The following is a 24,038-nucleotide window of genomic DNA, read 5'->3' on the forward strand; positions in this document are numbered from 1 at the left end:
TAATATAAATATAATGGGATACAATGATGTTGATAAAAAAGACTTATGTATGATTAAGAACCTGTTCATGGTACAGAAGGTAGTCGTTCGAATCAAGGTTACTAGAATAATAGAAGGTTTGTGACATGCACATGTTTTTGTAAACAAACGATCAGCTGCTAACCAGCTACGTCATTATGTTCATGATGTAATAGAGACAAGGTGTGTTCTCTCCGTAAACTAATTTTCGACCTGTTCTGCACACTTCCAAAACACAGCCATATTGCCATGCAATCATAATACTGTTGTTCTGAAAATAATAACCTAGATAAGTGTCGCGCAGAGCTATATACTTAGTATATATCATTTTATAATATTTAGTTCAAACTCAAATTTTATATTTTCTTAAAGCAAACAAACAATAAATGAATGTAATTGCGTCATCATAGCATCCAGCATTTAAATTCGCGCAGTCTTGTGATTGGCTGAATTTCCAATATGGTGGCGTTTTGGAAGTTTTTTTTCATTGGTCGTGCGCAAGAACACACCTTATCTTACACCATGATTATGTTTACATTTTTGTTTTGTTTATGTCAAACAGAACCTCACTAACATTATGTTCGAGTTATGAGAATGTGTGTTATCTCTAGCTGATCTGGCTATACAAACGAAAATATTTCTAACTAACGAATTCACAGCTGTGAAGAACCGGTGACGTCACTTGTCTACTGCGCATCTTGTTATTGTCACAAACCTTCTATTATTCTAGTAACCTTGGTTCGAATCAAATCTTCAGATGAATGCCAAATCCAACGAGGAGTTCAACAATGATGTGTCTTATCTAAACTGTTGTTTAACTTATGTTGTGGCAATATACGAGGGATGGTTATTAAATAACGAGACTAGCACTGTTTCAAAAAAAGTACGCACTCACCAAAGGTTAATATATACACTGTGTCTGTTGACTAACCAGTGTAAGGGCCGTTTTTTTTTATTTTAAAGGGGAAGATTGTAAATAAGGCAACGGATACTTGTCAAATTTCAGATGAAATTTAGAAAAACTACAACGAAAATTTATTAATTTATTGAAACAAGTGTATGGCAATGAATGTTTGTAGAGTCCGCGTGTTTTTAAATGGTTAAAGCGTTCTCAAGATGGCCGAGAAGAAGTTGAGAATGCATTTGGGTGGGTCCTCCACGTCAAAAATTTGACAAATGTGTTGACAAAGAATGTGTGCGGCAAATTTGATTTACATGGAAATTTTAACATACGCACGTCCGTTAAGAGGTTTAAACACTAATACCTGTAAAACCAGTACTACACTGTTTTATTGACATATTAAAATATTTTAATTATCTCCAGAAACAAGTGATACGCCTATGGATTACGGATGCTTCATTATTTAAAACTCTCATTAATACAAATAGACTATTTTCTTATCGCCACTTTTTTTGTTCCTAATTTCATGTAGATATTCACATTACCGAACTATCAAAGATGATTCAAATAAATATACAGGGTGTTCCGGGACTTGATGCAGAATATTCGGGAATGAGTAGATTTTTATACTATAGTTAAGTAATCCAAAGCAACCCATCATCATCAATTACTTATTTATTATTATGAGCCCTAACTTTATTAAGTTATCGTTGCTATAAATTTGTCTATGTTTAGTCTGTCTGTCAGTTTTATAGATTCCACTTCAACCCCATTAAGGTACCGTCTTCAATTGATTATAATTAATGTGATAATAATTAAACATAAATATATTTATCTAATTTTATAATTATTATGGTATAAGATAAGAACTAATATATAAAGAAGCCTGTGAAACTAATACTTAGTCTAAAACGCCAGCCAGATTAGTGTAACTAATTGTATCTTTAAATTATTAAATCCTCAGTTTGCTACATAAATTGTTTTTAAAAATCAAGTTGGTGAATTCAGTTATTTAATTCTATCTGAAGGCCAGAGGCGACTCATCCCAATGGTTAACAATCCGCAACTTTTCCAAGGACAACCTGTACAATCTAAAGATAGCAAAAAAAATTTTAACAAAAAGGTACTCTTTGTTTAACACGATAAAATTCACGGTTTAGGAGATATATAAATTTTTGTACTACTTTGTATCGAAGATCATAATATTGGCATAAACAAAAACTTGAAATAAGCTACTACGTGATACAGGGCCGGATTAAGCTAGGGACTTGAGGGGGCTATAACCCCGGGCTTGGACAACATTATATTTGTACAGGAAATATGTGGTATAATTAATTTATTGGAAATGCCTATCATTTTTATTCCTTAAGGGGGCCCCGTCATTATTTTAGCCCCGGGCGCTAGAAATCTTAAACCGGCCCTGACGTGATATTTAATAAAAAAATTTCAAGCGATTCGTTAATGTCAAACTATCTTTTCAAAACCATTATCAATAATTATTACATCGTATTCAAAGTTTCAATATGATAGAATTTACCTTTAGTGAATATGTCGCCATGCATTTGATGTATGATTTGGCTTCTGGTAAGTCGTCAGAAGCCAGAAAATTGCATACTTTTGTTAGGGTTGATAGCAGCTTACGAGGAACAGGTTTGTCTACATAAATTAAGTAAACTAATTTCCATTATTTTTTATAAAATGATATTTTAGTGTCCTGTCAAAAAAAGGTGCACCAGCTTTAGAGCTGGAGAGAACTATTCATAAGTTTCTCTAGGAGCGACTTCTTTAACCCTTTCTCATCCAGAAAGTGCTTGCTATAGAAGTAGACCTGCAAAACTGGACTCGGCTCGTTGGTTTCTAGATAAACAACGAATTGATAATACATTTATTGGAAATGTACTGTTTACTGATGAAGCGGGTTTCACACGATTTTATTAATTCCTCATGACTCATGCCAAACCATTGGGCATGAGTCGCCCCTGGCCTTATTTATTTCGTTAACCACCTACACGGATATACCTAATCATCCATTAAAAATTCATAATGTTCGATTGTATAATTTAGAAAATATAGTTAAATATAAGTTAGGATTTCACAACTTTAAATGCCTTACTCAGAAACTAGGGGTTGTATAAGAAGTTTTTTCATGACACAGCATTATTTTGACGTCATCTACTCACTCCCGAATTTTTTGTATCAAGTACCGGAACACTCTGTAAATATTTTCGTCGAAAAATTGTATATTGGAAATACTGATAGTATTTACTTGAGTGGTTTAGGAATAGGTAATCTTCAGATAACATTATCAATTCCAAGAAAAATATTCGTTATTTTGAACAATAAGTAATATTTAAATGATGACGTGCCTTCAGAATAGGTCAAATTCCAAAATCCCGACCCACTATTATTTCATCATAGATATTTGTAAAAAACGAACGGAAATACCAAATCATTGTTGTTAATTCGCTTGGATTAAGTTATATTCTGCGAATATTTCGTCATATTTCTAGATTAAAAAGTAAATTTTGAACTTTGTTTGCTTTACGGTTCCAAGAATGAAACACCATGTGTCATGTTATAATACAATTTTCACATGTTGCAATATTAAAACATATTATTTTACTGTTGAATATACATAAGTATACATAACTTTATTAACATTTTGAATTTTACTTAAAACATGTTAAAGCGGTTATTAACTTTTTTTTATTTAAAAAATGAGAGTTATGATAAAGTATTTAACAAAATATGATTTTATACAAATTATCATGCATAAATACGAAACAGTAATTTCTCATGGTTAAAAAAATATAATTTCTTTAGTAACCTTCCATTAGGTCGTGCAATTATTTTTATATTTTCAAATGACGCAAAATTTGGCAACATTCAATCAGTTATTTAAACCCACAACAATTTTTCTCTGAATACTTCAAGTAATTGATGCCAGAATATTTTGGATGTGTTTTTTTTTGTTCATTTGATTTAACTTTTGTTTAGAAACTTCTGTTATTGATATTTTGTAATAAAAATGCTATAACGAAGATATTCCAAGTATTTCAAGCTATGTGTAGGTCTAAACCACTCCCTCCCATAGCTTTTAACATTTCAGATGTTATTTTATCACATCCTGTCGCTTTTCCTTTTTCTATTTGATCGCTTCTATAACTTCTTCCTTGGTTATACTTTCTTTCTTTACGTCGTGGCTCTCTTTTTTACTTATTTTATTATTTTCTTTATTTACTTTATTATTTTCTTCAGTTTCTATCAGTCATTGCATAAAATATGACTTCCATCTCTCTATTATTTTTGTTTCTTCTGTTAAAATTCTTACATTTTCATCCTTCATGTAAATTTCGTATTGTTTCTTGTCGTATCTTAATGATTTAATTGTTTAATTTGATGTCTCGTCCCAGTTTGTTATCGAAGTCTGTCCAACTCTCTTTCTTTGTTTCAGCTACCACATATTTCACTTTTTTTCCCTGTTCTTTGTATTTTTTATAGTTTTCTATTGTTCTGTTTACAAGATATCGCTCCAAAGTGCCTTTTTTCTTTCTTATCTCTTCCTTTATTTGGTTCGTTCACCATGGTGTCAATTTTTTTTTGTTAGTCGTTTTACATGTCTTGGCGCTTCGCTTATCACCATTTTGAAAACACTCCACGTTTCTTCCAAGTCTTCTGAAACGCTTTCCAATTGCTTAATTCGTATATTTTCTATTCAACAAAACATAATAGTAAAATGTACATTTTTCTAAATCAAAAAAAAGGTAAAATATCAACAGAAGTTTCTAAACAAAAGATAAATCAATTGAACAAAAAAAAAACAATTCTCTACAAGGCCCAGGTTCAATCATCTTTAGAATATGGCTCCCATATTTGAATTTTAAATAAAAAATTCAAGAAAAAATATAAAATATTTCTATAACAAAAATATAAGACACCAAATTAGCAAATTCGGAGGAAAGTCTGTTAACTTATAATCAATTTGGCCGAATTTACATCCTCTGATTCAAGTGCTTCCAATAGCACTGTAAAGTAATCATTCAAAACCTAACGAAAATATAATATCAATAATAAATCACGTTATTTTATGAACACACTGTATTTCTTTTTCCGCCATATTTCATTATATATAGTGTTAAAAATTTTGGTAAACGTTTAATTTTAATGTTGTATTATGCATTTGTAGGTCGGATTGTTAGCCACTCCTAAATTATTTTTATACTTGGCTGACGCAATTTTTATTGCACATGTGATAATTTGAGTGATGTGATTTTGAAACGATGATAAATTTTATTATATTAGAATGTACAACAGAAATCTAGTTACGTAAGTGCGAACTGAATGCCAAACGTTTAATCCAGTCACGGTCATAGTCTACAGAACATATCCACACCCGTTTTATCGACCAATCCGAGAGCTGCTGGTCACATGCCTGTAATTATTGATCCTAAAATAACTCAAACTCGTTTTGAAATATCCTTGACTTTCATTCCTATCATGAAAATAATGATTTCTCTTTCTAGAAATGTTTGGCGAACTATAAATGTTACGTAAGCACTTTTTAATATTTATTAATGTAAATAATATGTACAAAGGAATATTATTTACGGTATATTATACGATTACAAAAAAATCGAGCGTTATATTTTATATTTTATATTTTTCATTACTTTCTTTGAAAATTAGTGATTATTGTCTTTCAGGAGGCAAATGTCACTATAACATGAAAAATAATAGTCGGTAATTCGGTCCAAACGTTTTTTGGTTCTAGAAAATTGAAAAATCATCCGATGTCGATGAATTTTTTTTAAATAGTCCAGTAAACAATGGTTTTTACCTAATATTTCCATCAAGACGCATCGATTTGCTTGAAATTTTAACAATAGTTAGTAAATACGTTAAAAACCAAAATCTACCCTATGCCGATATGTGCTTTTACTGTAGGGGTGAATATCACCCCAACTTGTGTGGTAATTTATTTGTTGAAACTAATCGTAGAAATTGATGAAAAAAAGTATTCCAGTACAAATTACTCTAAGGAGTTTTTTCAAAAAATTAATACTTTTTGATTTATTCTTAATTGAAATTTTGAATTTTTATTACGAAAAAAACATTTTTTTAATCACAAATAACTTTAGATTTGATCAGAAAAACTGAGAAGGGTTAACTTTAAAAAAAAAATAAAAAGAATGTTTTTTTGTTATAGACTTAATACAAACAAATTTTGAAGATTGAACAAGTGGAAAACGGGCAAAAGACTTTATAATACATATAATAAGGAAGTTATGTCAAAAATAAGATAGAATCCATTTATTTCATGAAACAAAAACGTCATTTCTACCGATATTGCCACCGTTATTGAAATGAATTTACAAATCACTTTAATTGAATACAAATAATAGAATCAAGAAGCTTGAATGGTTTGGAGAACTTCATTCTGAAAAAAAGTTCGTTTTGACTTTGATTTTATTGAATTTCAAAAATAGGGGCTTGTTTTCACCCCTTACAATAATTTGCACATATTGGCATGGGGTAAATTTTGAAGTATAATTTGTAATAAAGAAACATTTGATTTGAATTCAACAAAAAGAACAATTTTAATAGGAATTAAGTAAGATAAAGTATTATAAATTTTTTTAAATTTTATCATATGTGGGGTTAGTTTTTAAGGGTTGGAATACATTGATCAGGGATTGAAAAACATAAATATTATCCTAGAACCTCGTGCGATCCTCATTTTAATATTAGAAATGTTTTTTTAACTTTCTAAATGCTTTAACTTTGATTTTATTGAATTTCAAAAAAAGGGGCTGGTTTTCACCCCTTACAATAATTTGCACATATTGGCATAGGGTAGATTTCTGATTGTAATTTGTAATAAAGAAACATTTCATTTGAATGCAACAAAAAGAACAATTTTAATAGTAATTAAGTAAGATAAAATTTTATAATTTTATTTCAATTTTATCATAAGTGGGGTTCGTTTTTAAGGGGCGACATACATTGAATAAGGGTTGAAATACATCGATTAAGGGCTGAAAAACATTAATAGTATCCAAAAATGTTTTATTAACTTTCTAAATGCTTCTATTTTTATTTTATCGAATTTTGACAATAGGGAATAGTTTTCATCCCTTACAATAATTTGCACCTATTGGCATAGGGTAGATTTTGAAATGAAGGGTAAATAGAACTCAATTTCACAAAATTCCATGCGTAAATGGAATTCTTAGGTGATACCATTTTTTTATCTTTGTTCACTGGTCTATAAGTGACGTAGGTAGTCCAGTCAAATTGGCTTGAAAACAGATAATTTTCGAGAAACATTTATATGTGGATGCCAAATTCTGAGATGTTACAAATGAAGGTCATACGTAGTGCACTTCATTAGTTCTTAGCCTAACATAGAAAGAAAGGTCATAACATAAAAAAAAATGTAATTATTTAGAGCGTTTAACTCGAGCTTCTTAACCCTATCAAATGTTATGCATTTTTAGAGTAAAAATGTTCGCGCATTGGTCGCTATTAAATATTTTACCCCTTAACTTGGCCCTTAGCTTTGCGAATAAAAAATAGTCGGACGGTGCCAGTTCAGGGCTATATGGAGGGTGTTCCATCTTTAGAAAGCGAAGCAGCGTGTACTGGAGCTATGAGTTTATTGGTGCTTCCTGTGAATTTAGCTTTTTTGACACAGAATCCCTTTTTGACGTTGGAAAATAGTAAAAAACTAGTTCTCTACAAATAGCTTAAAGCATTCTACTCGACGCTGCTGTTACACTGCGCTGAGGCGCCTACTTTGCACTAATATTTGTCATTGTTTAATCCTCATGTGGGATCCTTAAAATACTTGTTTTGGCTTCGACCAACTATATATAAATAAGGTTAATGGCAAGTGAAAGAGAATAGAGGAAAAACAAAAATGTGACAAACAGAAATGGTTGCGCTGGAGTTAGACACAAGAAGAATAAAAATTGAACAAGACATACAATCATATGTTCATAAGAACCCTGTTATAGTCTATTTTTATTAATGAGAGTAATAAAATAATGAAGCATTCGTAATCCATAGACGTATCCCTATTTTATTAGGCAGTAATTCAGTCATACAACACAGAATATCTACCGAATTCTATGTTGTAAATTTCCAACCAGTTTTGATTTCGCAGTTTTCTGAATTCATGATCAAAAACATCTTAGAACTAGGGCACGTCCATTTGCAAAATAATATTTACATTTTGGGGTTTAACAAGGAGTTCAAGATACAACAATGATTAGAACAGAACAGATGGCAAATAACAGAAAAGTAAATGGGATAGATAACGATGATGATTTAGAAGAAAATACCGAAACACAGATCAGAAAGAGGAAAAATCTAGTAACAGACAAAGTGGAATATGAAAAGTTATAAGATGATTTATGCCAAAGGAACTGATTTTATACTACTATAATAATATATACAAGGTGTAGAGATATGATTGTTACCTAATTAATACATCAAAATGAATCTACAAAGTTCGCTGAGAGAATTTTTTAATTGGACCTAGATTATAAAATAGCATTCAAGGATTTATCTATAGAAACAGTTAAAAGCAATAATATAAATCAAAACAACGTAACCAATATATTATGTGAAATAGATTGGAAAACGATATATCAAAAACAAATGTCAAATTTTAATTATGCAAAAGAGAATGGGTCGAACCAAAAAATATAATAAATTGTTAAAAACAGTTAGTTGAAATCATGCAATGTGCAAAAAATTTCATAACATGTTGGAAAAGTTGAGATTCTAATGTAATCAGTGATGGATTTACGCCTAGGCACGCGAGGCCTGGGCCTAGGGCGGCATGATTTAAGGGACGGCAAAATTTTTGAAATTACAAAGTTTTAGAGACGAAAAAAGTAACGAAGTGTCTATTGGCCCCCTGTACGGGAAAATCCGTGACTCTAATTTCAACCATAGAGACACGGACATTTTTAAAGTATGAGCCGAATGAAAACTGTCCACATCCACGGGAAATACCACCTACAGATGAAATTATTTTCATTAATTTAGAACGAATTATACTAAAAATTTATTAATAAATAATTTATTGTAAGAATAACCTCAGTAAGTCCGTGGCAATTGAGTACGGATGATTAGGATAGGTTAGTTTAGTTTTGAAATTTCCGTGTTTCTAGCATTAAAATTAGACCACGGTTTTTTCCATGGAGAGTGGTGATTTTGGATCATATTGTAAGATTTAGAGACACGGAAAAAAGCTTCATTCTGATCCGTTTTTATAAAAATTTCCGGGTCTATAAGGTTAATATGATGGCCACGGGTTTTTCCGTGGAGGGTGGCTATTTCTATAAGAAATTCCGTGTCTCTAAAAGCCACGAAAATTTCCGTGGAGGGTGGCGATTTCTAGAAAAAATTCCGTGTCTTTAAAAGCCACGAAAATTTCCGTGGAGGGTGCCAAAGCAGCACCGAAAAACTAAAGACAGTCTTAAGGTGTTAATTTTTGAAAAGATAGATTATAGTCTTTATCGAATGATGTTTTTTACTTTTTGTTCATTACTGAGATTAATCATACGCTTATAAAGCTTTTAAAAATTACCAAATCTTAATAAAGCAGGTGTTAAATTTAATTTTGGTATTTATTAAAATATCAAAATCTATTAACGTAATAAATAATTTTTCAAAAAGACAATTCGCTATGATTCTATTGCCTAAAAAATCTACTTTGGCGCCGATACATCTCAAGTAACCATATGTTTTAATTGCTTTTTGGTCTAAGATATGTTTGTGATATGTTATGGTGGATTTGCTTTCGTCTACAGGGTAAAAATTGTCTATATTGATGTTGAAGAATGTCAAGCACTCTTCGAAAGTTATCATACAGTCCCACCAACGTTTAATACATAAAATAGTTAAAAGTGTTTTGATATTGCTTTTTGTTAAGACCAGAGCCAAGTAAATTCCACAAATTTTGTTAAAATTGCATCTTGAAGTAGTGTTCAAGCTATTAACATAGCTATCAAAATTTTTTCATGGAGGTAACTTAAACCAGACTAAAGGGCGGAAGAAATTATTGGCCCTAGCCCTGAATGTAATTGATATAAGTTTTGCCAGAAAACCGTGTTTAGTTTCTATGTTTACAGAAAAATAACTACCAATATATTTTTGATGTCATGAAATATCCAAATTCATTTCTAGAAAATGTCGTTTTGTTCAATTTTTTAATAATCAACTTCTTCGATTATCAACTTAAACAAAACCTAATTTTTTTGTATTGGAAGAAAAATAACAAGAAAATGGTGGAGTTTGAGTATTAGATCTTTCTATGAAGCGATGCTTCTTCTGGTCCGTTTCCAAACTAGAGGAAAATATGTATATTTACTAAAATTAGGCAACGGCGAACTGATCCTAAATACTATGGAAGAAATTGAATTGCCATAGAATGTCATTTCAAGCAACAATCTGATTACCAATTATTTGGTAACTGTTTAACCAAACCAAATAATGAGGGGATGAATACAGGGCAATACTCGCGCCTCTTAACAAAGATGTTGAAGGAATTAATGATGATATGTTTTCCAAACTTCCCTGAAAACTATAGCCATGATTTAATGAAAGATCAACCTGAAAGAGCAATTGAATTTACAACAGAATTTCTCAATTTACCATCAAACGAACTAAAATTGAAAAAAAAAAGTGTTTAATGTTGTTACGTAATTTAGACGTATCAGAAGGACTATGTAATGGTGTATGACTCATGGTAATAATTCTGTGTAACCACATAATGAAGGCAAAAATTGTTAGTGGTGAACAAGCCGGCAAAGAAGTGCCTATACCAAGAATAAACCTTGACTCATCAAAAGAACAACCGGGATGCACCATGCAGCATCACCAATTTCCTTATAGATCTGCATGCCATGATTGTCCTCAAATCCCAAGGGCAAACTGTTGGGGCTTAAAGTCAAGTCCGGTTTTCATGCGTGTCACATTATATGTGGATTTTCTGAAGTCAAAAGCGACCAACTGCGTTAAAAAATTTATATTCCAAATGAAAATCCTCGACACTTAGTGTACACCCGATATTATATTTATACAAATGTTATGTCATACTCAAATCATCATCATCATCATCAAACCTTTCAATCCTTTGGCTTATGGCTATCGCTTATAGCGCTTTAAAATCCTTTTTTGAGGTTTTTTATTTTTGTTTTCTTTCTAGTTTATCGTTTGTCTTGGCTGCTTTTGTTATTATTTTCCATTCCTTTCGGTTCCGGCATTTTGCCCTCCAGTTCTCTATATTAATTGACCTTATGTCTTCCTCTATTTCGTTTCTCCAAGTCTTTCTCGGTCCGCCTCTTCTCCTTGGCCACAATGGGGTTCATTTTGATCGTTTCAGTTGGTTATCTTCTCATTATATACCAAACCCAGTTGAGTCTTTGTGCTTCTATCTATCTCACTATATTTTCCTAATCTAGCTCTTTCTCTATCTCCTCGCTTTTCTTTGCTCTCCTTTCTACCTCCTTTGTTATGTTTGGACCTGTTTTAGTTCTCATTATCTTTCTATCGGTTCTTTCAAGTTTTTCTTCTTCCCTTTTGTTGATTACTGTTGTTTCCATCGCTTACGTAATTACTGTTCTTATTAGGGTTTTATTTGGTTATGTTTTTGTTTCTTCCATAAGCTCGATACCATTTTTGAATCCTTTTTTTTATCCTGTCTATGGTTGTTTGTCTCAACGTTATTCCTAGTTAGTTAAAAGTCGATACTATTCAAAAATTGTATTTGGTTTTTCTGCATTTATGTCCAGTTCGTAATTGCTTGTTTCTTCTTTTAATTTGTTGATCGTTTTATCTATCCATTTGCTATGATAGTAAGTATATGCCAACTGTCTATTAAAAGAAGGAATACGTCTCGAGACTACGAATGCTTCATCATTTTATTACTCTCTTATTCATAAAAATAGACTACAACTAGACCTAACTATTAAATACACACTTTCAACCGTCATAAAGTCGTAAAAAGACATATTATCTTTACGTCTTTATTTATATCATAAAGTGTTAATATTAATATCTAACAAACGTAGTTATAGATACTCTAATTAGATAACCAGAAAAATGTGACTCGTTGACGCATTTTTAAAGAATGCTCAGGTGATTAAACACGCATTTTTATAAAAATTTTATCTTTATCCTTTAAATAACATTAAAACATTATCAAGAATTATTTATTAATCCTTTGTCTGGCGTCCCGTTCCTTAGTTTCGAAACTTTCGTATTTACTTATAGCCCAGTCATATTAGGGGTTTCACCTCGGAATAAAAGATAATAAGCTGAAAATTGGTATAAACCTTTGTTTTGTCGTTCTAAATATTTTCTCAAAAGTCACGTCAGCTATTATGTCTGCGTCTTAAGATATTGAAGGTCAATGGTCATCAAAATCGGTTTTTTACGAATATCTCGGTTCCTGTTGCTCAAATGAGATTTGTGTATATTATGAAAGTTGTAGAGTATAAAATTTTCTACAACTTTTGTTTAAACTTTTTTTCCATACGATCAACCGTTTCTGGGGTAGAGCGCGAAGAGTGCGCAGCGTCATATATGGGTTTATGCAAGGTGAAGATGTAAAGAGACTTGGTGGAGAAGTAGACATGGTTGAGGATAGAAAATTATGGAGGCAACTTGTTAACGAGGCCAAAAATCAACTTGGTTTTGAGTGGCCACAGTATAATAGTAGTAGTAAATATTTTCTTATTAAAAAATGGTTAGATTAGGCTATGGATGTGACCAACCAAATTAAAAATGCTTTTTCTTACTTTTCACTTACAAGACATTTTAATATGAAAAAAGGACTTGTCTAGCTAATGCCATGATGACAAACATTTTTTGTTTAAAAAGCTATTTTGATATTGTCTTATTACAATCTATTTTTAAACTCCTAAATTTTGTGCCAAAACCATTGCGTCATAGATAAGTTAAACATATAAACAATGATTTTACCATTCCCGAAAAACTTCAAGATCCGATGCTGCAATAATTAACTACAATAAAAAATTAATTCGCTGATATGTTGCCATAAAACCAACTGGATGTAATTGGACGGGTTTCAATCAGGGTTATCCTAATTTCCTCAAGCGGAATCGAAGAATCAAGAAATTTAGTTAACCATAGAAGTGAATAGATAAAGAGAAACTTACCCCATGTGGTTCCCTCCTAACAGAAGTTGTTAAATTCTCGGACGAATAAATGGGAATATCCAAATCACTTACGCTCGATGATATGCTCCCTTCTCTATCTCCGGTTTTTTTAGGCACTTGCAGAAGTGCCATCGCTTGTTGTTCGGCAATAGTAGGACTCTTCAAATAATGGCTAGGTCTGATGAAACCGACGCCTTCATCGTCATCGTGATCCATGCTGGGGGACGTAACTAACAAAGAAAAACGGACTTTCTTGTTCGGCTCCAATTCTCCGAAGCGAAAAACCGAAATTAATGTATAAACCTGAGGTAAAGAGAAATGGATTACAGTGAAAAATGTCCAAATATTAAAGCAACTAATGGTTGAGTTATAGTCCGGTCAATTCAGACATAAAAATGGTAGTCAAAAAAAATTTCCAGAAAACCAAATATTGGTAGAGAGCTAGGGTTTACCATTACAAATAAAGTTTCAAAAATCCCCATTTATCCTGTGTGCTACAATAGTTATTCGGGGTCATAGGTCAAAATTTCAGGTTTTTTGGATTTTACTCGAAAACAGTAAGTTTTATCAAAGAAAACCTCAATCTAAAGTTGTAGTTCTTTAAATTCTCTACAAAAATGGTTCATATGATTTTTTTTCTAAGAATTACCATTTCGGAGATATCGCGATTCATAGAGTCACATCAAATATGATATATATAATCTAAGGATACAGGGTGTCCCACGACGAGTTAAAACTATCGGTATATGGCAAAATACTTATAGTAAAATCATGAAAATTTCTACGTTTGGGTTTTCGGATACGATCTTTTTAACTGAAATATTTTCAAAGATGAAGTAACACCTCAAGTAGACCTAACCAAGAATGTTTTCAAACACCTTGTATACTTGTGATTATTAAAAGTTGCGGTAGAATGTTTAAAAAGTTGTGGTCGTCTTGTAAGAGAATATTGAAATTATTATAATTTACGAACGAAAAATAGAATTCCGAATTATTGGAACAACAAATTCATTCATTAAATATGATCTATATGTAAAATATTTAAATGAGAGGCACCTTTTTGTAATAAGGAGCAGGAAATTTATCCAATATTATAACGAATATGATTTTTTAAACCACTACTAAATTATAAATAGTTTTTTTCCCATTATTTCAATTTAATATTACGTATTTCCGTGCAGCTCTTTTTTATAATCACATAATTATAATCAATTGCATATTCGTGAATAGCAATTATGTTGATTATTTATTTTTATAGCTATTCGTTTTATATTCTAAGTTAAGTATTCATTACTTTTCCATAAAACTTATTATAAAACTAAATGTGAATAAAATAATTAGAACATGCAGTTATTTCAAGAACATAACCTAAAACTGCAAAAATTCATCGAACAATCCTGGTTAGTTGATTTCCCCTGGATCAGGTTACTCGTTTGTAAATTCTAACGTAAACATGATGAGCAGAACCATCATTATTAACTCTATTACCCTATTCTATTCTATTCTATTCAATCCTATTCTATTCGATCAAATGAATATAACTAAAAAGTAGACAACAGTATTTACAATATTCCTGTTATATGTTATAAATTTAACAACATTCCTTTGCCGGTTGCCTACCTAGTAGATGTCACTGTAACCGCTAGAAGAAGAGGGAAAAAGCTGTAGAAGCTGTTAACTATCGAAAATTATGACGTTTTGAACAATATTATATTACCGTTGTGAATGTTACTTTTCTAAGGATGTTATAGTAGTTGTTTATCTGTCAAAACTAATGATGTTTAAGGGGAGCTGTATTAGCAGTTATCTGTCGAAAATTATGACGTTTTTAAGATTATATTAGCTGTAATCTGTTGTAAATGTGATGTATCCAACGAAGTTATAGTAGCTGTTTATCTGTCGAAACTATTGAAGATTTTAGGAGAACTGTAGTAGCTGTTATCTGTCGAAAATTATGACGTTTTTAGGGAAGCTGTATTAGCAGTTATCTGTCGAAAATTATGAAGTTTTTAAGATTATATTAGCTGTAATTTATTGTAAATATTATGGTTCTAACGAAGTTATAGTAGCTGTTATGTAATGTAAATGTTTACGTTCCTAAAGATGTTATTGTAGCTGTTTATCTGTCAAAAATATTTGGGCAATCTGTAGTAGCCGAGATGTATCGAAAATAATTGAATCTTTATGAAGGTTCTTGTAGTTTTTTTTTCTCATTATCAGATTTCTTGACATTGTCAGATTTATTTTTAGTTTTCTGCTATGGATTCTGGTTTCACTACTACCAGATTTTTGACTTGATTTCACTTATATTCTGTAATGTAACCGATGTTAACTGAAGCTAATCTACACTGAAAAGTCGATAGCAAAGTCGTTATCTACTTCATAATTAGTTGCAATATATCTTTATTAGCTAAATCCATGTTAATTGATTGTTATGAAAGATTAATATTTCTGTCGCCATCGTCATGTTTGCCAAAAGTTGAATAAATTTAAATTTTTCTTCAGAGTCTATACATAAGAGACACAAATATTAGAAAAATAAGAGGTCAAGGTATTTACAATGATGGTTTTTATTGGCATAATATTTGCAAATGAATGTTTATAAATTTAAATTTGTAGAAAGAAAGATTTATTGTCCTTTAACATTTGAATACTTTAAATAAATTTAATTATTATTGTGATACATTCACTGTTTGAAATAGTTTCAATGCCAATTGTTAGATAACCAAAAAAATTTTTGGTAAGAAAATAATTAAAGTATTTGCAAAACAAATAATTTGAAAATATCCATTAATATTTTATTAACTCTCAAAGTAGTTTGTTCCCAATTAAATGAATTTTTTCCAATTACAAAATATTTTTAATCTACTAACACTCATTTAATCATAACCAACAATTTCCATTAACGTAACAGAAGAAACTTACTTTGAAGATTTAACCACTTGTTGATTCACCTAGAGCAAACGATGTAAAACGTACCACTAAATTGTTATTTTGTTCAAGTTCACACAAACAGGGTGGTTTTCAAGGCAATAAATAATCGAGAAATTAAAAATCAATTATATTTTTTGCAGCGCGCCGCCGAAATTTTAACTGACTGATCCTAGCAGAGACGCCGAGCGTCGTTAACGTCGTGACTTATTTTTATCTGTGACGTACGTACGGCAAATGGATATTGGTCGAATTTTTGGTCAATAGAATACGTACAAAAATTGTTTGTCAGTGCCAAGTGTGGGCATAATAGGGTAAGGAAAATTATGAAAAAAAAGCATTAGTTCTTCTTTATTGCCCTTCGGAAAAAACTGCTCGTATACATGGTTGTAAAGTTCTTCCAATATCAATTGCAGGTTATAAAAATCCTTGCCGACAATTTTGTTTTATCTTCCATAGACGTAAATACCTCAGTTTATAAATTTATTATTATTTTTATAAATAAAGTCCGCAGATGCACTTTATTGTAATTCTACTTTCTCCAACTGAATATTAAATTATAAAACGTAAATAGACGAGTAAAATGTAGGGAGTTTGGTTTAAACAGGGTACCAAACGTGAAATAAACCCTTTTTGTATCCTATTCGTTTTTTTTTCTGGAAAACGAAATTTCAAAGCACCAACCATAAAGGAAAATAAATTCTATTCAATTAAAACAAAAGAAAATAAACCATTTCAATTCCAAAGTTTGATAACATGTTCAACACAGTTTTTCCTAAGCTATTGGCGGTCTGCTACTAGAACTTTCTCTACGCCCTGTTCTTTGCACAGCTTGTAAATATAATAAATTTCTTCCAACTTTAGAACTTTAATAACAGTAAGCAATTCTTTGTTTGTTAGGCATTTTGTATGATCGCTGACGGGAATAAGAATTTTTTTTCATCATCGCCCAAGTAAAGTAAAACAGAGAACAGCAGGATCACTGGATTGAGTTAGGTTAGTAAAAAAGAACATAAAAAAACACAAAAAACAGAAAAAATTGAAAGAAAACTCCAAAAACAAAAAAAAACACAAAAAAGTTCCAAAAACAAAAAAAAACACAAGAGATTAAAAAAATAGAAAAAACAAAAAAAATTCCAAAAACAAAAAAGAAACAAGAAATGAAAAAATACAATAAAGTTCCAAAAATAAAAAAAAACAATAAATTTCCAAAAACAGGAAATAAAAAAAACAAAAAAATGAAAACTCCAAAAACAAAAAAAAACACAACAAATTTAAAAAAAGACAAAAAAGTTCCAACAACAAAAAAACACAAGAGATAAAAAAAAACAAAAAAAATAAATAAATTCCAATAACACAAAAAAATTTAAAAAAACTCCAAAAACAAAAAATAAGAAAAAAAAAACGTTTCAAAAACAAAAAAACACAAGAAATAAAAAATCAAAAATGAACAAAAAAATAAAAAATCAAAAATGAACAAAAAAATAAAAAATCAAAAATGAACAAAAAAATAAAAAATCAAAAATGAACAAAAAAATAAAAAATCAAAAATGAACAAAAAAATAAAAAATTTTCCAAAATCGAAAAAAATTCTAAAAACAAAACAAACAAAAAAATATTTTTTCCAATATCCTGGGTTTACAGAGAAGACACCCCCTACACGATAATTTCGCATTCCGTAAGCAAGTTCAGAGTTATACTTCGGGGACAGTTGTAAACAAGGCGGAGGACCACTCGGATTAGATGTTTTCTTGCCGAAGAAGGTTTGAAAGGGTTTACCCGAGGCAGCGAAAACACACACACACATTAAGACGAAGAAGAAGACAAAAGTGTATAGCCAACAGGTTAACTCTTAACAAAAATATGACTTCCCTAATCTCCCATAGGACTAAGAGAAGAGAAAGGAGTATATGCGCGGAAAGAGGTCCTGTCGAAATGACAGGAAGTGTTGGGATTTTCTTCTTCACATCCATTTAACCGAAGGTGGATGCTTAGAGGGACGCCACTTCTCATTACCACATGTGTGTTCCCTAGTTATAACTTCCAATGAATGTCTGTTCCTACTTTAACCCCTGTAGATTGCCCCAGTAACTGTTTTCACCTCTATAAACATAGTTCAACCCTGGGAAACAATCCAGCTTTTTGACTTAATTGGAAACGTGTCGTTTTTAATAAAAGAAAAATTCGGATAAAAAACAATTGACACATTTTTTTACACGAGCGTCACGATTAGTAAATGGCAGAACTAAATTCGTGTTGCTGGCAAGTCGACATTCTTATTGGGTATTTTCTGTGCGTGACAGTCTTTTACTTTACGACGTAATGGCACTAGCGTCATCTAGAGGTAAATAGTTGAACTATTTACTAGACAATAATTGAGGTTATATTTTCTGGCAACAATAGTACAATATTTGAGGGGAGAAGTTCGAATAAAAAATGATTTTTTTGTTTTTTTTTAAAACTTTATTTCCAAATAAGAACGATTTTTATCTACATAGCACTATTTAAAAATACATTAGGTTCCATATTAAGCATTTTGTTTCGTAATAAGCTGTTCTCTATTTAGCTACCAAACCAGAAAAATTATGAAAACAATATTACATATCTCGTTTACGCACTCCAACTATTCATCAAGAACCTGAATATGTTTTAAAAATTTCATATGATCGCTAATTCGAATTTTATTTATCAGTAATGGATTTATATGAATAATATAATCATTAAAAACCATATTGAGAACAATATACTAATATATCAGAAAAATAATAATAGAAAACAGCCCTTTACGACTATTCAATCAATTTTTGATCTGTAAGAAAATTCCGCGTGGCAAATATCACAAAACTTAATGGCATCCAACATTAAAAGCAAAAAAGATCAATGTTTATTGTTAAAAAATGTAGAAAAGTTGATATAATACATGTAAATCTAAGGACGATTAAAAGCTACTGATCTATTTCCATTACAGCCTTTTATTTTGATAAATTAAACATTTATAGTAAAAATACCTTCATCTATAGATATAAAATCAGTAACGATGACAATTTGAAATATTTAAATTCCCTCCAAAAAAAATTGTTACTTTCATATCCTATTACACCACATTTAGTATTTGTTAAATAAGGGAAGTAGAAATAATTTAGTGTACAACACGTGTAGAAACTTCACCTTTGAAATAACCAATTTTCTACGTTATACTTATCCAACTACCTAATTAATATTTTCATATGCGAAGTAACACATAAAGTTATACATTCTGCTACCTTCAAGGGGGAGCCTGCTTTAGGGGCTTCCAAAAATCGATTTTTTTGCAAAAATGTCAGAAACTATCCAAGAACGTGTCCCTAAAATTTCAGAAGCGAATTCGAAATATTTTCGGAATTACGAAGAAATAGTGAGGTGTACGAGCGACCGAATCGCTCGGAGAACGCGCTATCCGGCCCTTCGATCTATTGAACGTATTATAAACCCCGAGGGACTAACGAGCAACTCAGGAATCGCTGATTAATGCGTTGAGTTCAAGAAAACTATGATTTTTTATATACGAAAACTTTGACGCGCGTTTTGTTGGCGATTTTTCCTAATTGGCGGGAAAGATAGACAAAAAACTAAACGTCCTATCGAAACGAGACAAAATGGATTGTGTTCGGAATTAAATTCTCTTCTAGTAAAAAAACATTAAGAAAATTAAGATTAACCGACTATCTAAGCAATCTTAGTGAAATTTTTTTTCAATTTGCGAAAAATTGTCGAATTTTTCACTTTTTGTTTGATTTTCTTGGTTCAACTAGAAGTTATACTATTGAGAAATAAATTTTTTGGATTCTTTGTTACAGATGGAAATTGCGACATGTAAAAAAAATTGAAGAGTCAATCGGATGTTTTTTCTTCCAAGAAAATCCTCGAAAAATCGATTTTTGTGCAAAAATATCGTCAGAAACTATCCAAGAATGTGTATCTAAAATTTCAGAAGCGAATTCGAAATATTTTAGGAGTTGCAAAAGAAATAGTTAGCCAGCGTCGAGCAGGTATACGAGCGACCGAATATCGCGCGTTCGCGTTCGATCTATTATCTAACTAACGCGCAACTCGCTAGCTCGCAATTAGTCAGTGCCTAGTTCAAATCCAATTAAGTTTTAGGTGAAAATTTTCGAAAATATCGGTGAAACAACGGGCAAAAGATGTAGCAGTACGAAATCCGTTCGAACTCCTGAGTAAATTGGACACGTGGAGGTTGTTATAGGAGGAAATCCTCTTTTGGAGTTTCCGACAAGTACTTGGGAGATATTTATATACCAGCCAATTATCTTACAGAATAACTTTTTGATTCTGATTGATGATTTATGTATAAATAAAAAAAATATTTATGCCGAGTATTATTATATCTATTTATTATATTATAAACAAATATAGATCGATTGTATACATTCTTTCCAGATGGATTTATCTATTTATATTTAGATCATTGTTATTTTAAAATAGTTTTGATGACAGACGCGTGATTAATGATTTCCATGTGATGCTGTAAAAATTGGCCACAAAAAAATTTATTTTAATCCTAAACAAAACATTAAAATATCAACATTTGTGTGGGTATCAACTGCTTACGTTGTGATAGGCCAAGCGCAGGAACTTTTTTCTTTTTTTTTAAGTTCTAGAGAACGGATTTTTTTAAAAATATGTTCGGGGTTGTCCCCTGATGGAAATCCGAGTGAGGCGTATAATTAAAAACCTGTGCGTTATACAAAAAAAAGTTTCAAATAAAAAAGATGGCAAAAATTATTATCTATAAAAATGATCTCCACTATTTTTGTCGTACGAAGCGCAGTTCGCGACATATTCGATAAAATGTTTTTTGTTCAAGTTGGCGGCTGACGCGGGCAGATTTACAGCAACCTTACTTGTCACTTGGCAGATTAACCAGTAATCAGAAAGACGGAAGGTTTAATGGACAATTTATGTATCCTAGCACGATTATGAGACATAATGAAAATATTTCCATCAATTTTCAAAGGTTACTTGACAGATGAAGAGACATAATCAGCAGATTCACGGTAACCTTTCTTGACAGATTAACCAGTAATTGAAGAAAAGGAAACTTTGATGCATAATTTATGTATCCGAGCACAATTATAACACATAATGAGAATATTTACAACAAATTTCAACTATCACTGGACAGATTAACCAGTAATCAAAGGTAGGAAGGCGTTGATTCATTATTTAGGTATCTTAGCATAATTATGAGACATAATTAGCAGATTTACACAGCAGCCTTACTAGTCACTTGATAGTAACACTTGACCCTTAACCAGTAATTGTTGAAAATGAAGCTTTGATGCATAATTTATGTATCCTAGCACAATTATGAGACATAATGAAAATATTTGCAGTATCCTTTCTAGTCACTTGACAGACTAACCAGTAATCACAGAGACCGAAGGTTTAATGGACCATTTATGTATCCGAGAACAATTATGAGACATAATGAGAATATTTACAATTTTTAAATGTCACATTTAACCAGTAATCAAAAGTAGGAAAGCGTTAATTCATTATTTAGGTAATTGAGCACAATTATAAGACACAATGAAAATATTTCCAATAATTTTTAGCTGTCACTTGACGTATTAATCAGTAATTAAAGGTAGGAAGGCGTTGATTCATTATTTAGGTGTCTGAGCACAATTATGAAACATAATAAGCAGATTTACAACATACTTTACCCTAGATAAACCAGTAATCGAAGGAAGTAAGTCCTAAATTCATTATTTAAGCATCTGACTACAATTTTGAGTCACAATAAGCAGATTTACAACAAACTTTACGAGTCACTTGACTGATTAACCAGAGGAAGCCTAGTTTCATTATTTAGGATAACTTAACACAATTGTGAGACATAATCTGAAGATTTTCAAGAGATATTATAAGACTTCCAAGGGCAACATTGACAACTCTACCATTTTTAAACATCCCTAATCTTATATGGATAATTTACTTTAAATAGTGCAAAAATTAGAAAAATCCATCTGACGAAAACCATAAATCAACTACACATACTGAAGCACAGTGAACTGGTCAAAAGACTCGAGGCAAATGGAAAAACTACCCCCTAAAATTTTTTTATGAATTTTCCGTAAAATATTTCAGTTAATAAACTTTTTCAGACATGATTGTAATTGCTGGGCCTAAAAAAGATTAGATACTTAAAAAAGGACATTTGTATTTATCCTCAATAAAAATTTCAATTATTCCGTACCCAATAAATTTCATAATAAAATTTTGAAGATCCAAAAATATATCGTTGCATAGATCTTCAAGCATCAGAGCTGAGATTCCTAAGAACTGTATTTACCCTTAATATAAGTGAAAATTATCGAAATACAAAAAGATAAAACAAAACCCTTCAATAAAATCTACATATTTCAATCCCAATTAACTTTATGTATAAAAAATTTATTATATTCTATAAAAGAAGGTATTTTACCCCCAAAAAATTCGTAATTTTACTGCCCAAGATTCAAAATAAATTTACCCCCGACAGATTTTTTTAGTTTTCATCAACTGCACAATTATGAGAGTTTCTTTACCACAATGGGATTGTGTCAAGATACATACAATAAATTTAAATAGAAAAAAAATGAAACGCCAGAATTAAGTGGTGAATAGAATAAGTGAGATGTTGGTATTTTTACTTTAAGTAAACTATCTAAAACTTAAAAAAAATGTTTTTGTACAGTTATCGATTTAACTCTTCGACGGAGGTGGTGTGGTGATAGGTCGTTTGAAAAGTAATATATGCGGTTCTGAAAATCAAATAAAATTATATATATTATCAAAAGAATTTTCAAAAAAATACAAAAGATTAAATCTTATATCTTTAACATTCCAATAATATCTAGAATAGCATGTAAAAAAGTTTTAGAAAGAATAGCAACAGAGAACTGGTGTGTAACAGCCAAGAACAAAAAATGATCATTCAATATTTAATATTAGTTTTTAAAAGAAAAATACCACCAGATGTTGGATATTTTAATGACAACTTTTTCATTCTTAAGATAATAAATGAAAAATTGAAATAAACAGTGGCAAAGCTGTTAAAAACATAGGAGAACAATAAACACAACAGAGGTTTCAAAAACAATAATATTATATCTTAAGAATTAATTATTATGATTTCCTTTAAAAACCTAAGATAATTCTAATCAAGAAGCTAGTACAAACCAAAACATTGTTGAAAAAATTATGAAATAAATTAGATATATTCATGCATGAATTATAACGAAATTGTACATTTAAGAAAATTGTACCTACCTGGTAAATGTATCATATAATGTACCCATCCTTTACTTTGTTGTACGCCGATTCCTCGCCATTCATCTTCAGACATTAAATGAGTTTTAGGTACTAACTTAACCATTTCTCTAGGAAGTACTACATGTCTATTATAACAAAAGTAGTGTAAAAACCTTGTTTAAGCCGAAATTACCGTAGTTACTACATACAACTTCATAATTAATTCATCAAATTAGTATGAATATTATAAAGAACATTGTTTGAATAATGTTATCAATTATCTTATCCGGTATTTACAACCCTAACCCAAGTTAAATTTGTAACGGAATTGTGAAATTAAACGAGAATTAGCAGCAAATATTTGATTTTAGAATTTGTTAGTTATACTTATTGTCAGTTGAATACGATTTAGAGAACAAAGCTTACCTATATTCATATTTATCATCATAATATTTTTCGGAGTAACATATATTTTTCTGCAACTCTTCTCGATTCATATTGATTAATATATTTTTATAAACTCGACACCAAAATTAAAATACTTTGCACAAAAATTTCTTTGTAGTTTCTAGTTTGTTCTTTCTGTTGCTGTCACGTTTTCCGTTGATTTTTTATTTATAAGATCAAATCTAGTTACTTTTCGATTCGCCAACATAAAAGCGTCACTGAGTCTTCTTTTAAAGTATGCTATTACATAC

At 30.7% G+C, this 24,038-nt stretch overlaps 2 protein-coding genes across 3 annotated transcripts in view; both read right to left on the reverse strand.

Annotated features, from left to right (window-relative positions):
• The window catches only part of LOC130896848 (solute carrier family 2, facilitated glucose transporter member 1-like), a 97,759-nt gene extending 81,511 nt beyond the window's left edge, over nt 1-16,248 (reverse strand). The window contains exons 1-2 of one of the 2 annotated variants that reach the window (XM_057805189.1): nt 16,039-16,248; nt 13,114-13,416 (exon numbers count right to left, since the gene is read on the reverse strand). In XM_057805189.1, the coding sequence (XP_057661172.1) occupies nt 13,114-13,329 (216 nt within the window). In that variant the 5' untranslated portion in view covers nt 13,330-13,416; nt 16,039-16,248. The remainder of the gene's footprint in view (nt 1-13,113; nt 13,417-16,038) is intronic. The other variant, XM_057805188.1, reaches the window with a different exon arrangement.
• A 2,657-nt stretch (nt 16,249-18,905) lies between these two features.
• Nucleotides 18,906-24,012, reverse strand: LOC130896230 (cyclin-dependent kinases regulatory subunit). Its single transcript, XM_057804176.1, has 3 exons — nt 23,767-24,012; nt 23,359-23,486; nt 18,906-22,850 (listed from the first exon to the last, which is right to left on the reverse strand). Exons 1-3 carry the CDS (start codon nt 23,835-23,837, stop codon nt 22,792-22,794), a joined length of 258 nt encoding a protein of 85 aa, XP_057660159.1. The 5' UTR covers nt 23,838-24,012; the 3' UTR covers nt 18,906-22,791.
• Between the last annotated feature and the right edge of the window lie 26 nt (nt 24,013-24,038).

This window comes from Diorhabda carinulata, chromosome 7, assembly GCF_026250575.1.
Source record: "Diorhabda carinulata isolate Delta chromosome 7, icDioCari1.1, whole genome shotgun sequence".
Lineage (NCBI taxonomy): Eukaryota > Metazoa > Arthropoda > Insecta > Coleoptera > Chrysomelidae > Diorhabda > Diorhabda carinulata.

Bases quoted from the DNA above. Each gene is read 5' to 3' on its own strand.
- LOC130896230 (XM_057804176.1), bottom strand. From the start codon at position 23,837: ATGAATCGAGAAGAGTTGCAGAAAAATATATGTTACTCCGAAAAATAT. The intron at 23,487-23,766 runs GTAAGCTTTGTT...TTGTTATAATAG, and splicing joins GATGATAAATATGAATATAG to ACATGTAGTACTTCCTAGAG. The intron at 22,851-23,358 runs GTAGGTACAATT...TTTGATTTTCAG, and splicing joins TTATATGATACATTTACCAG to AACCGCATATATTACTTTTC.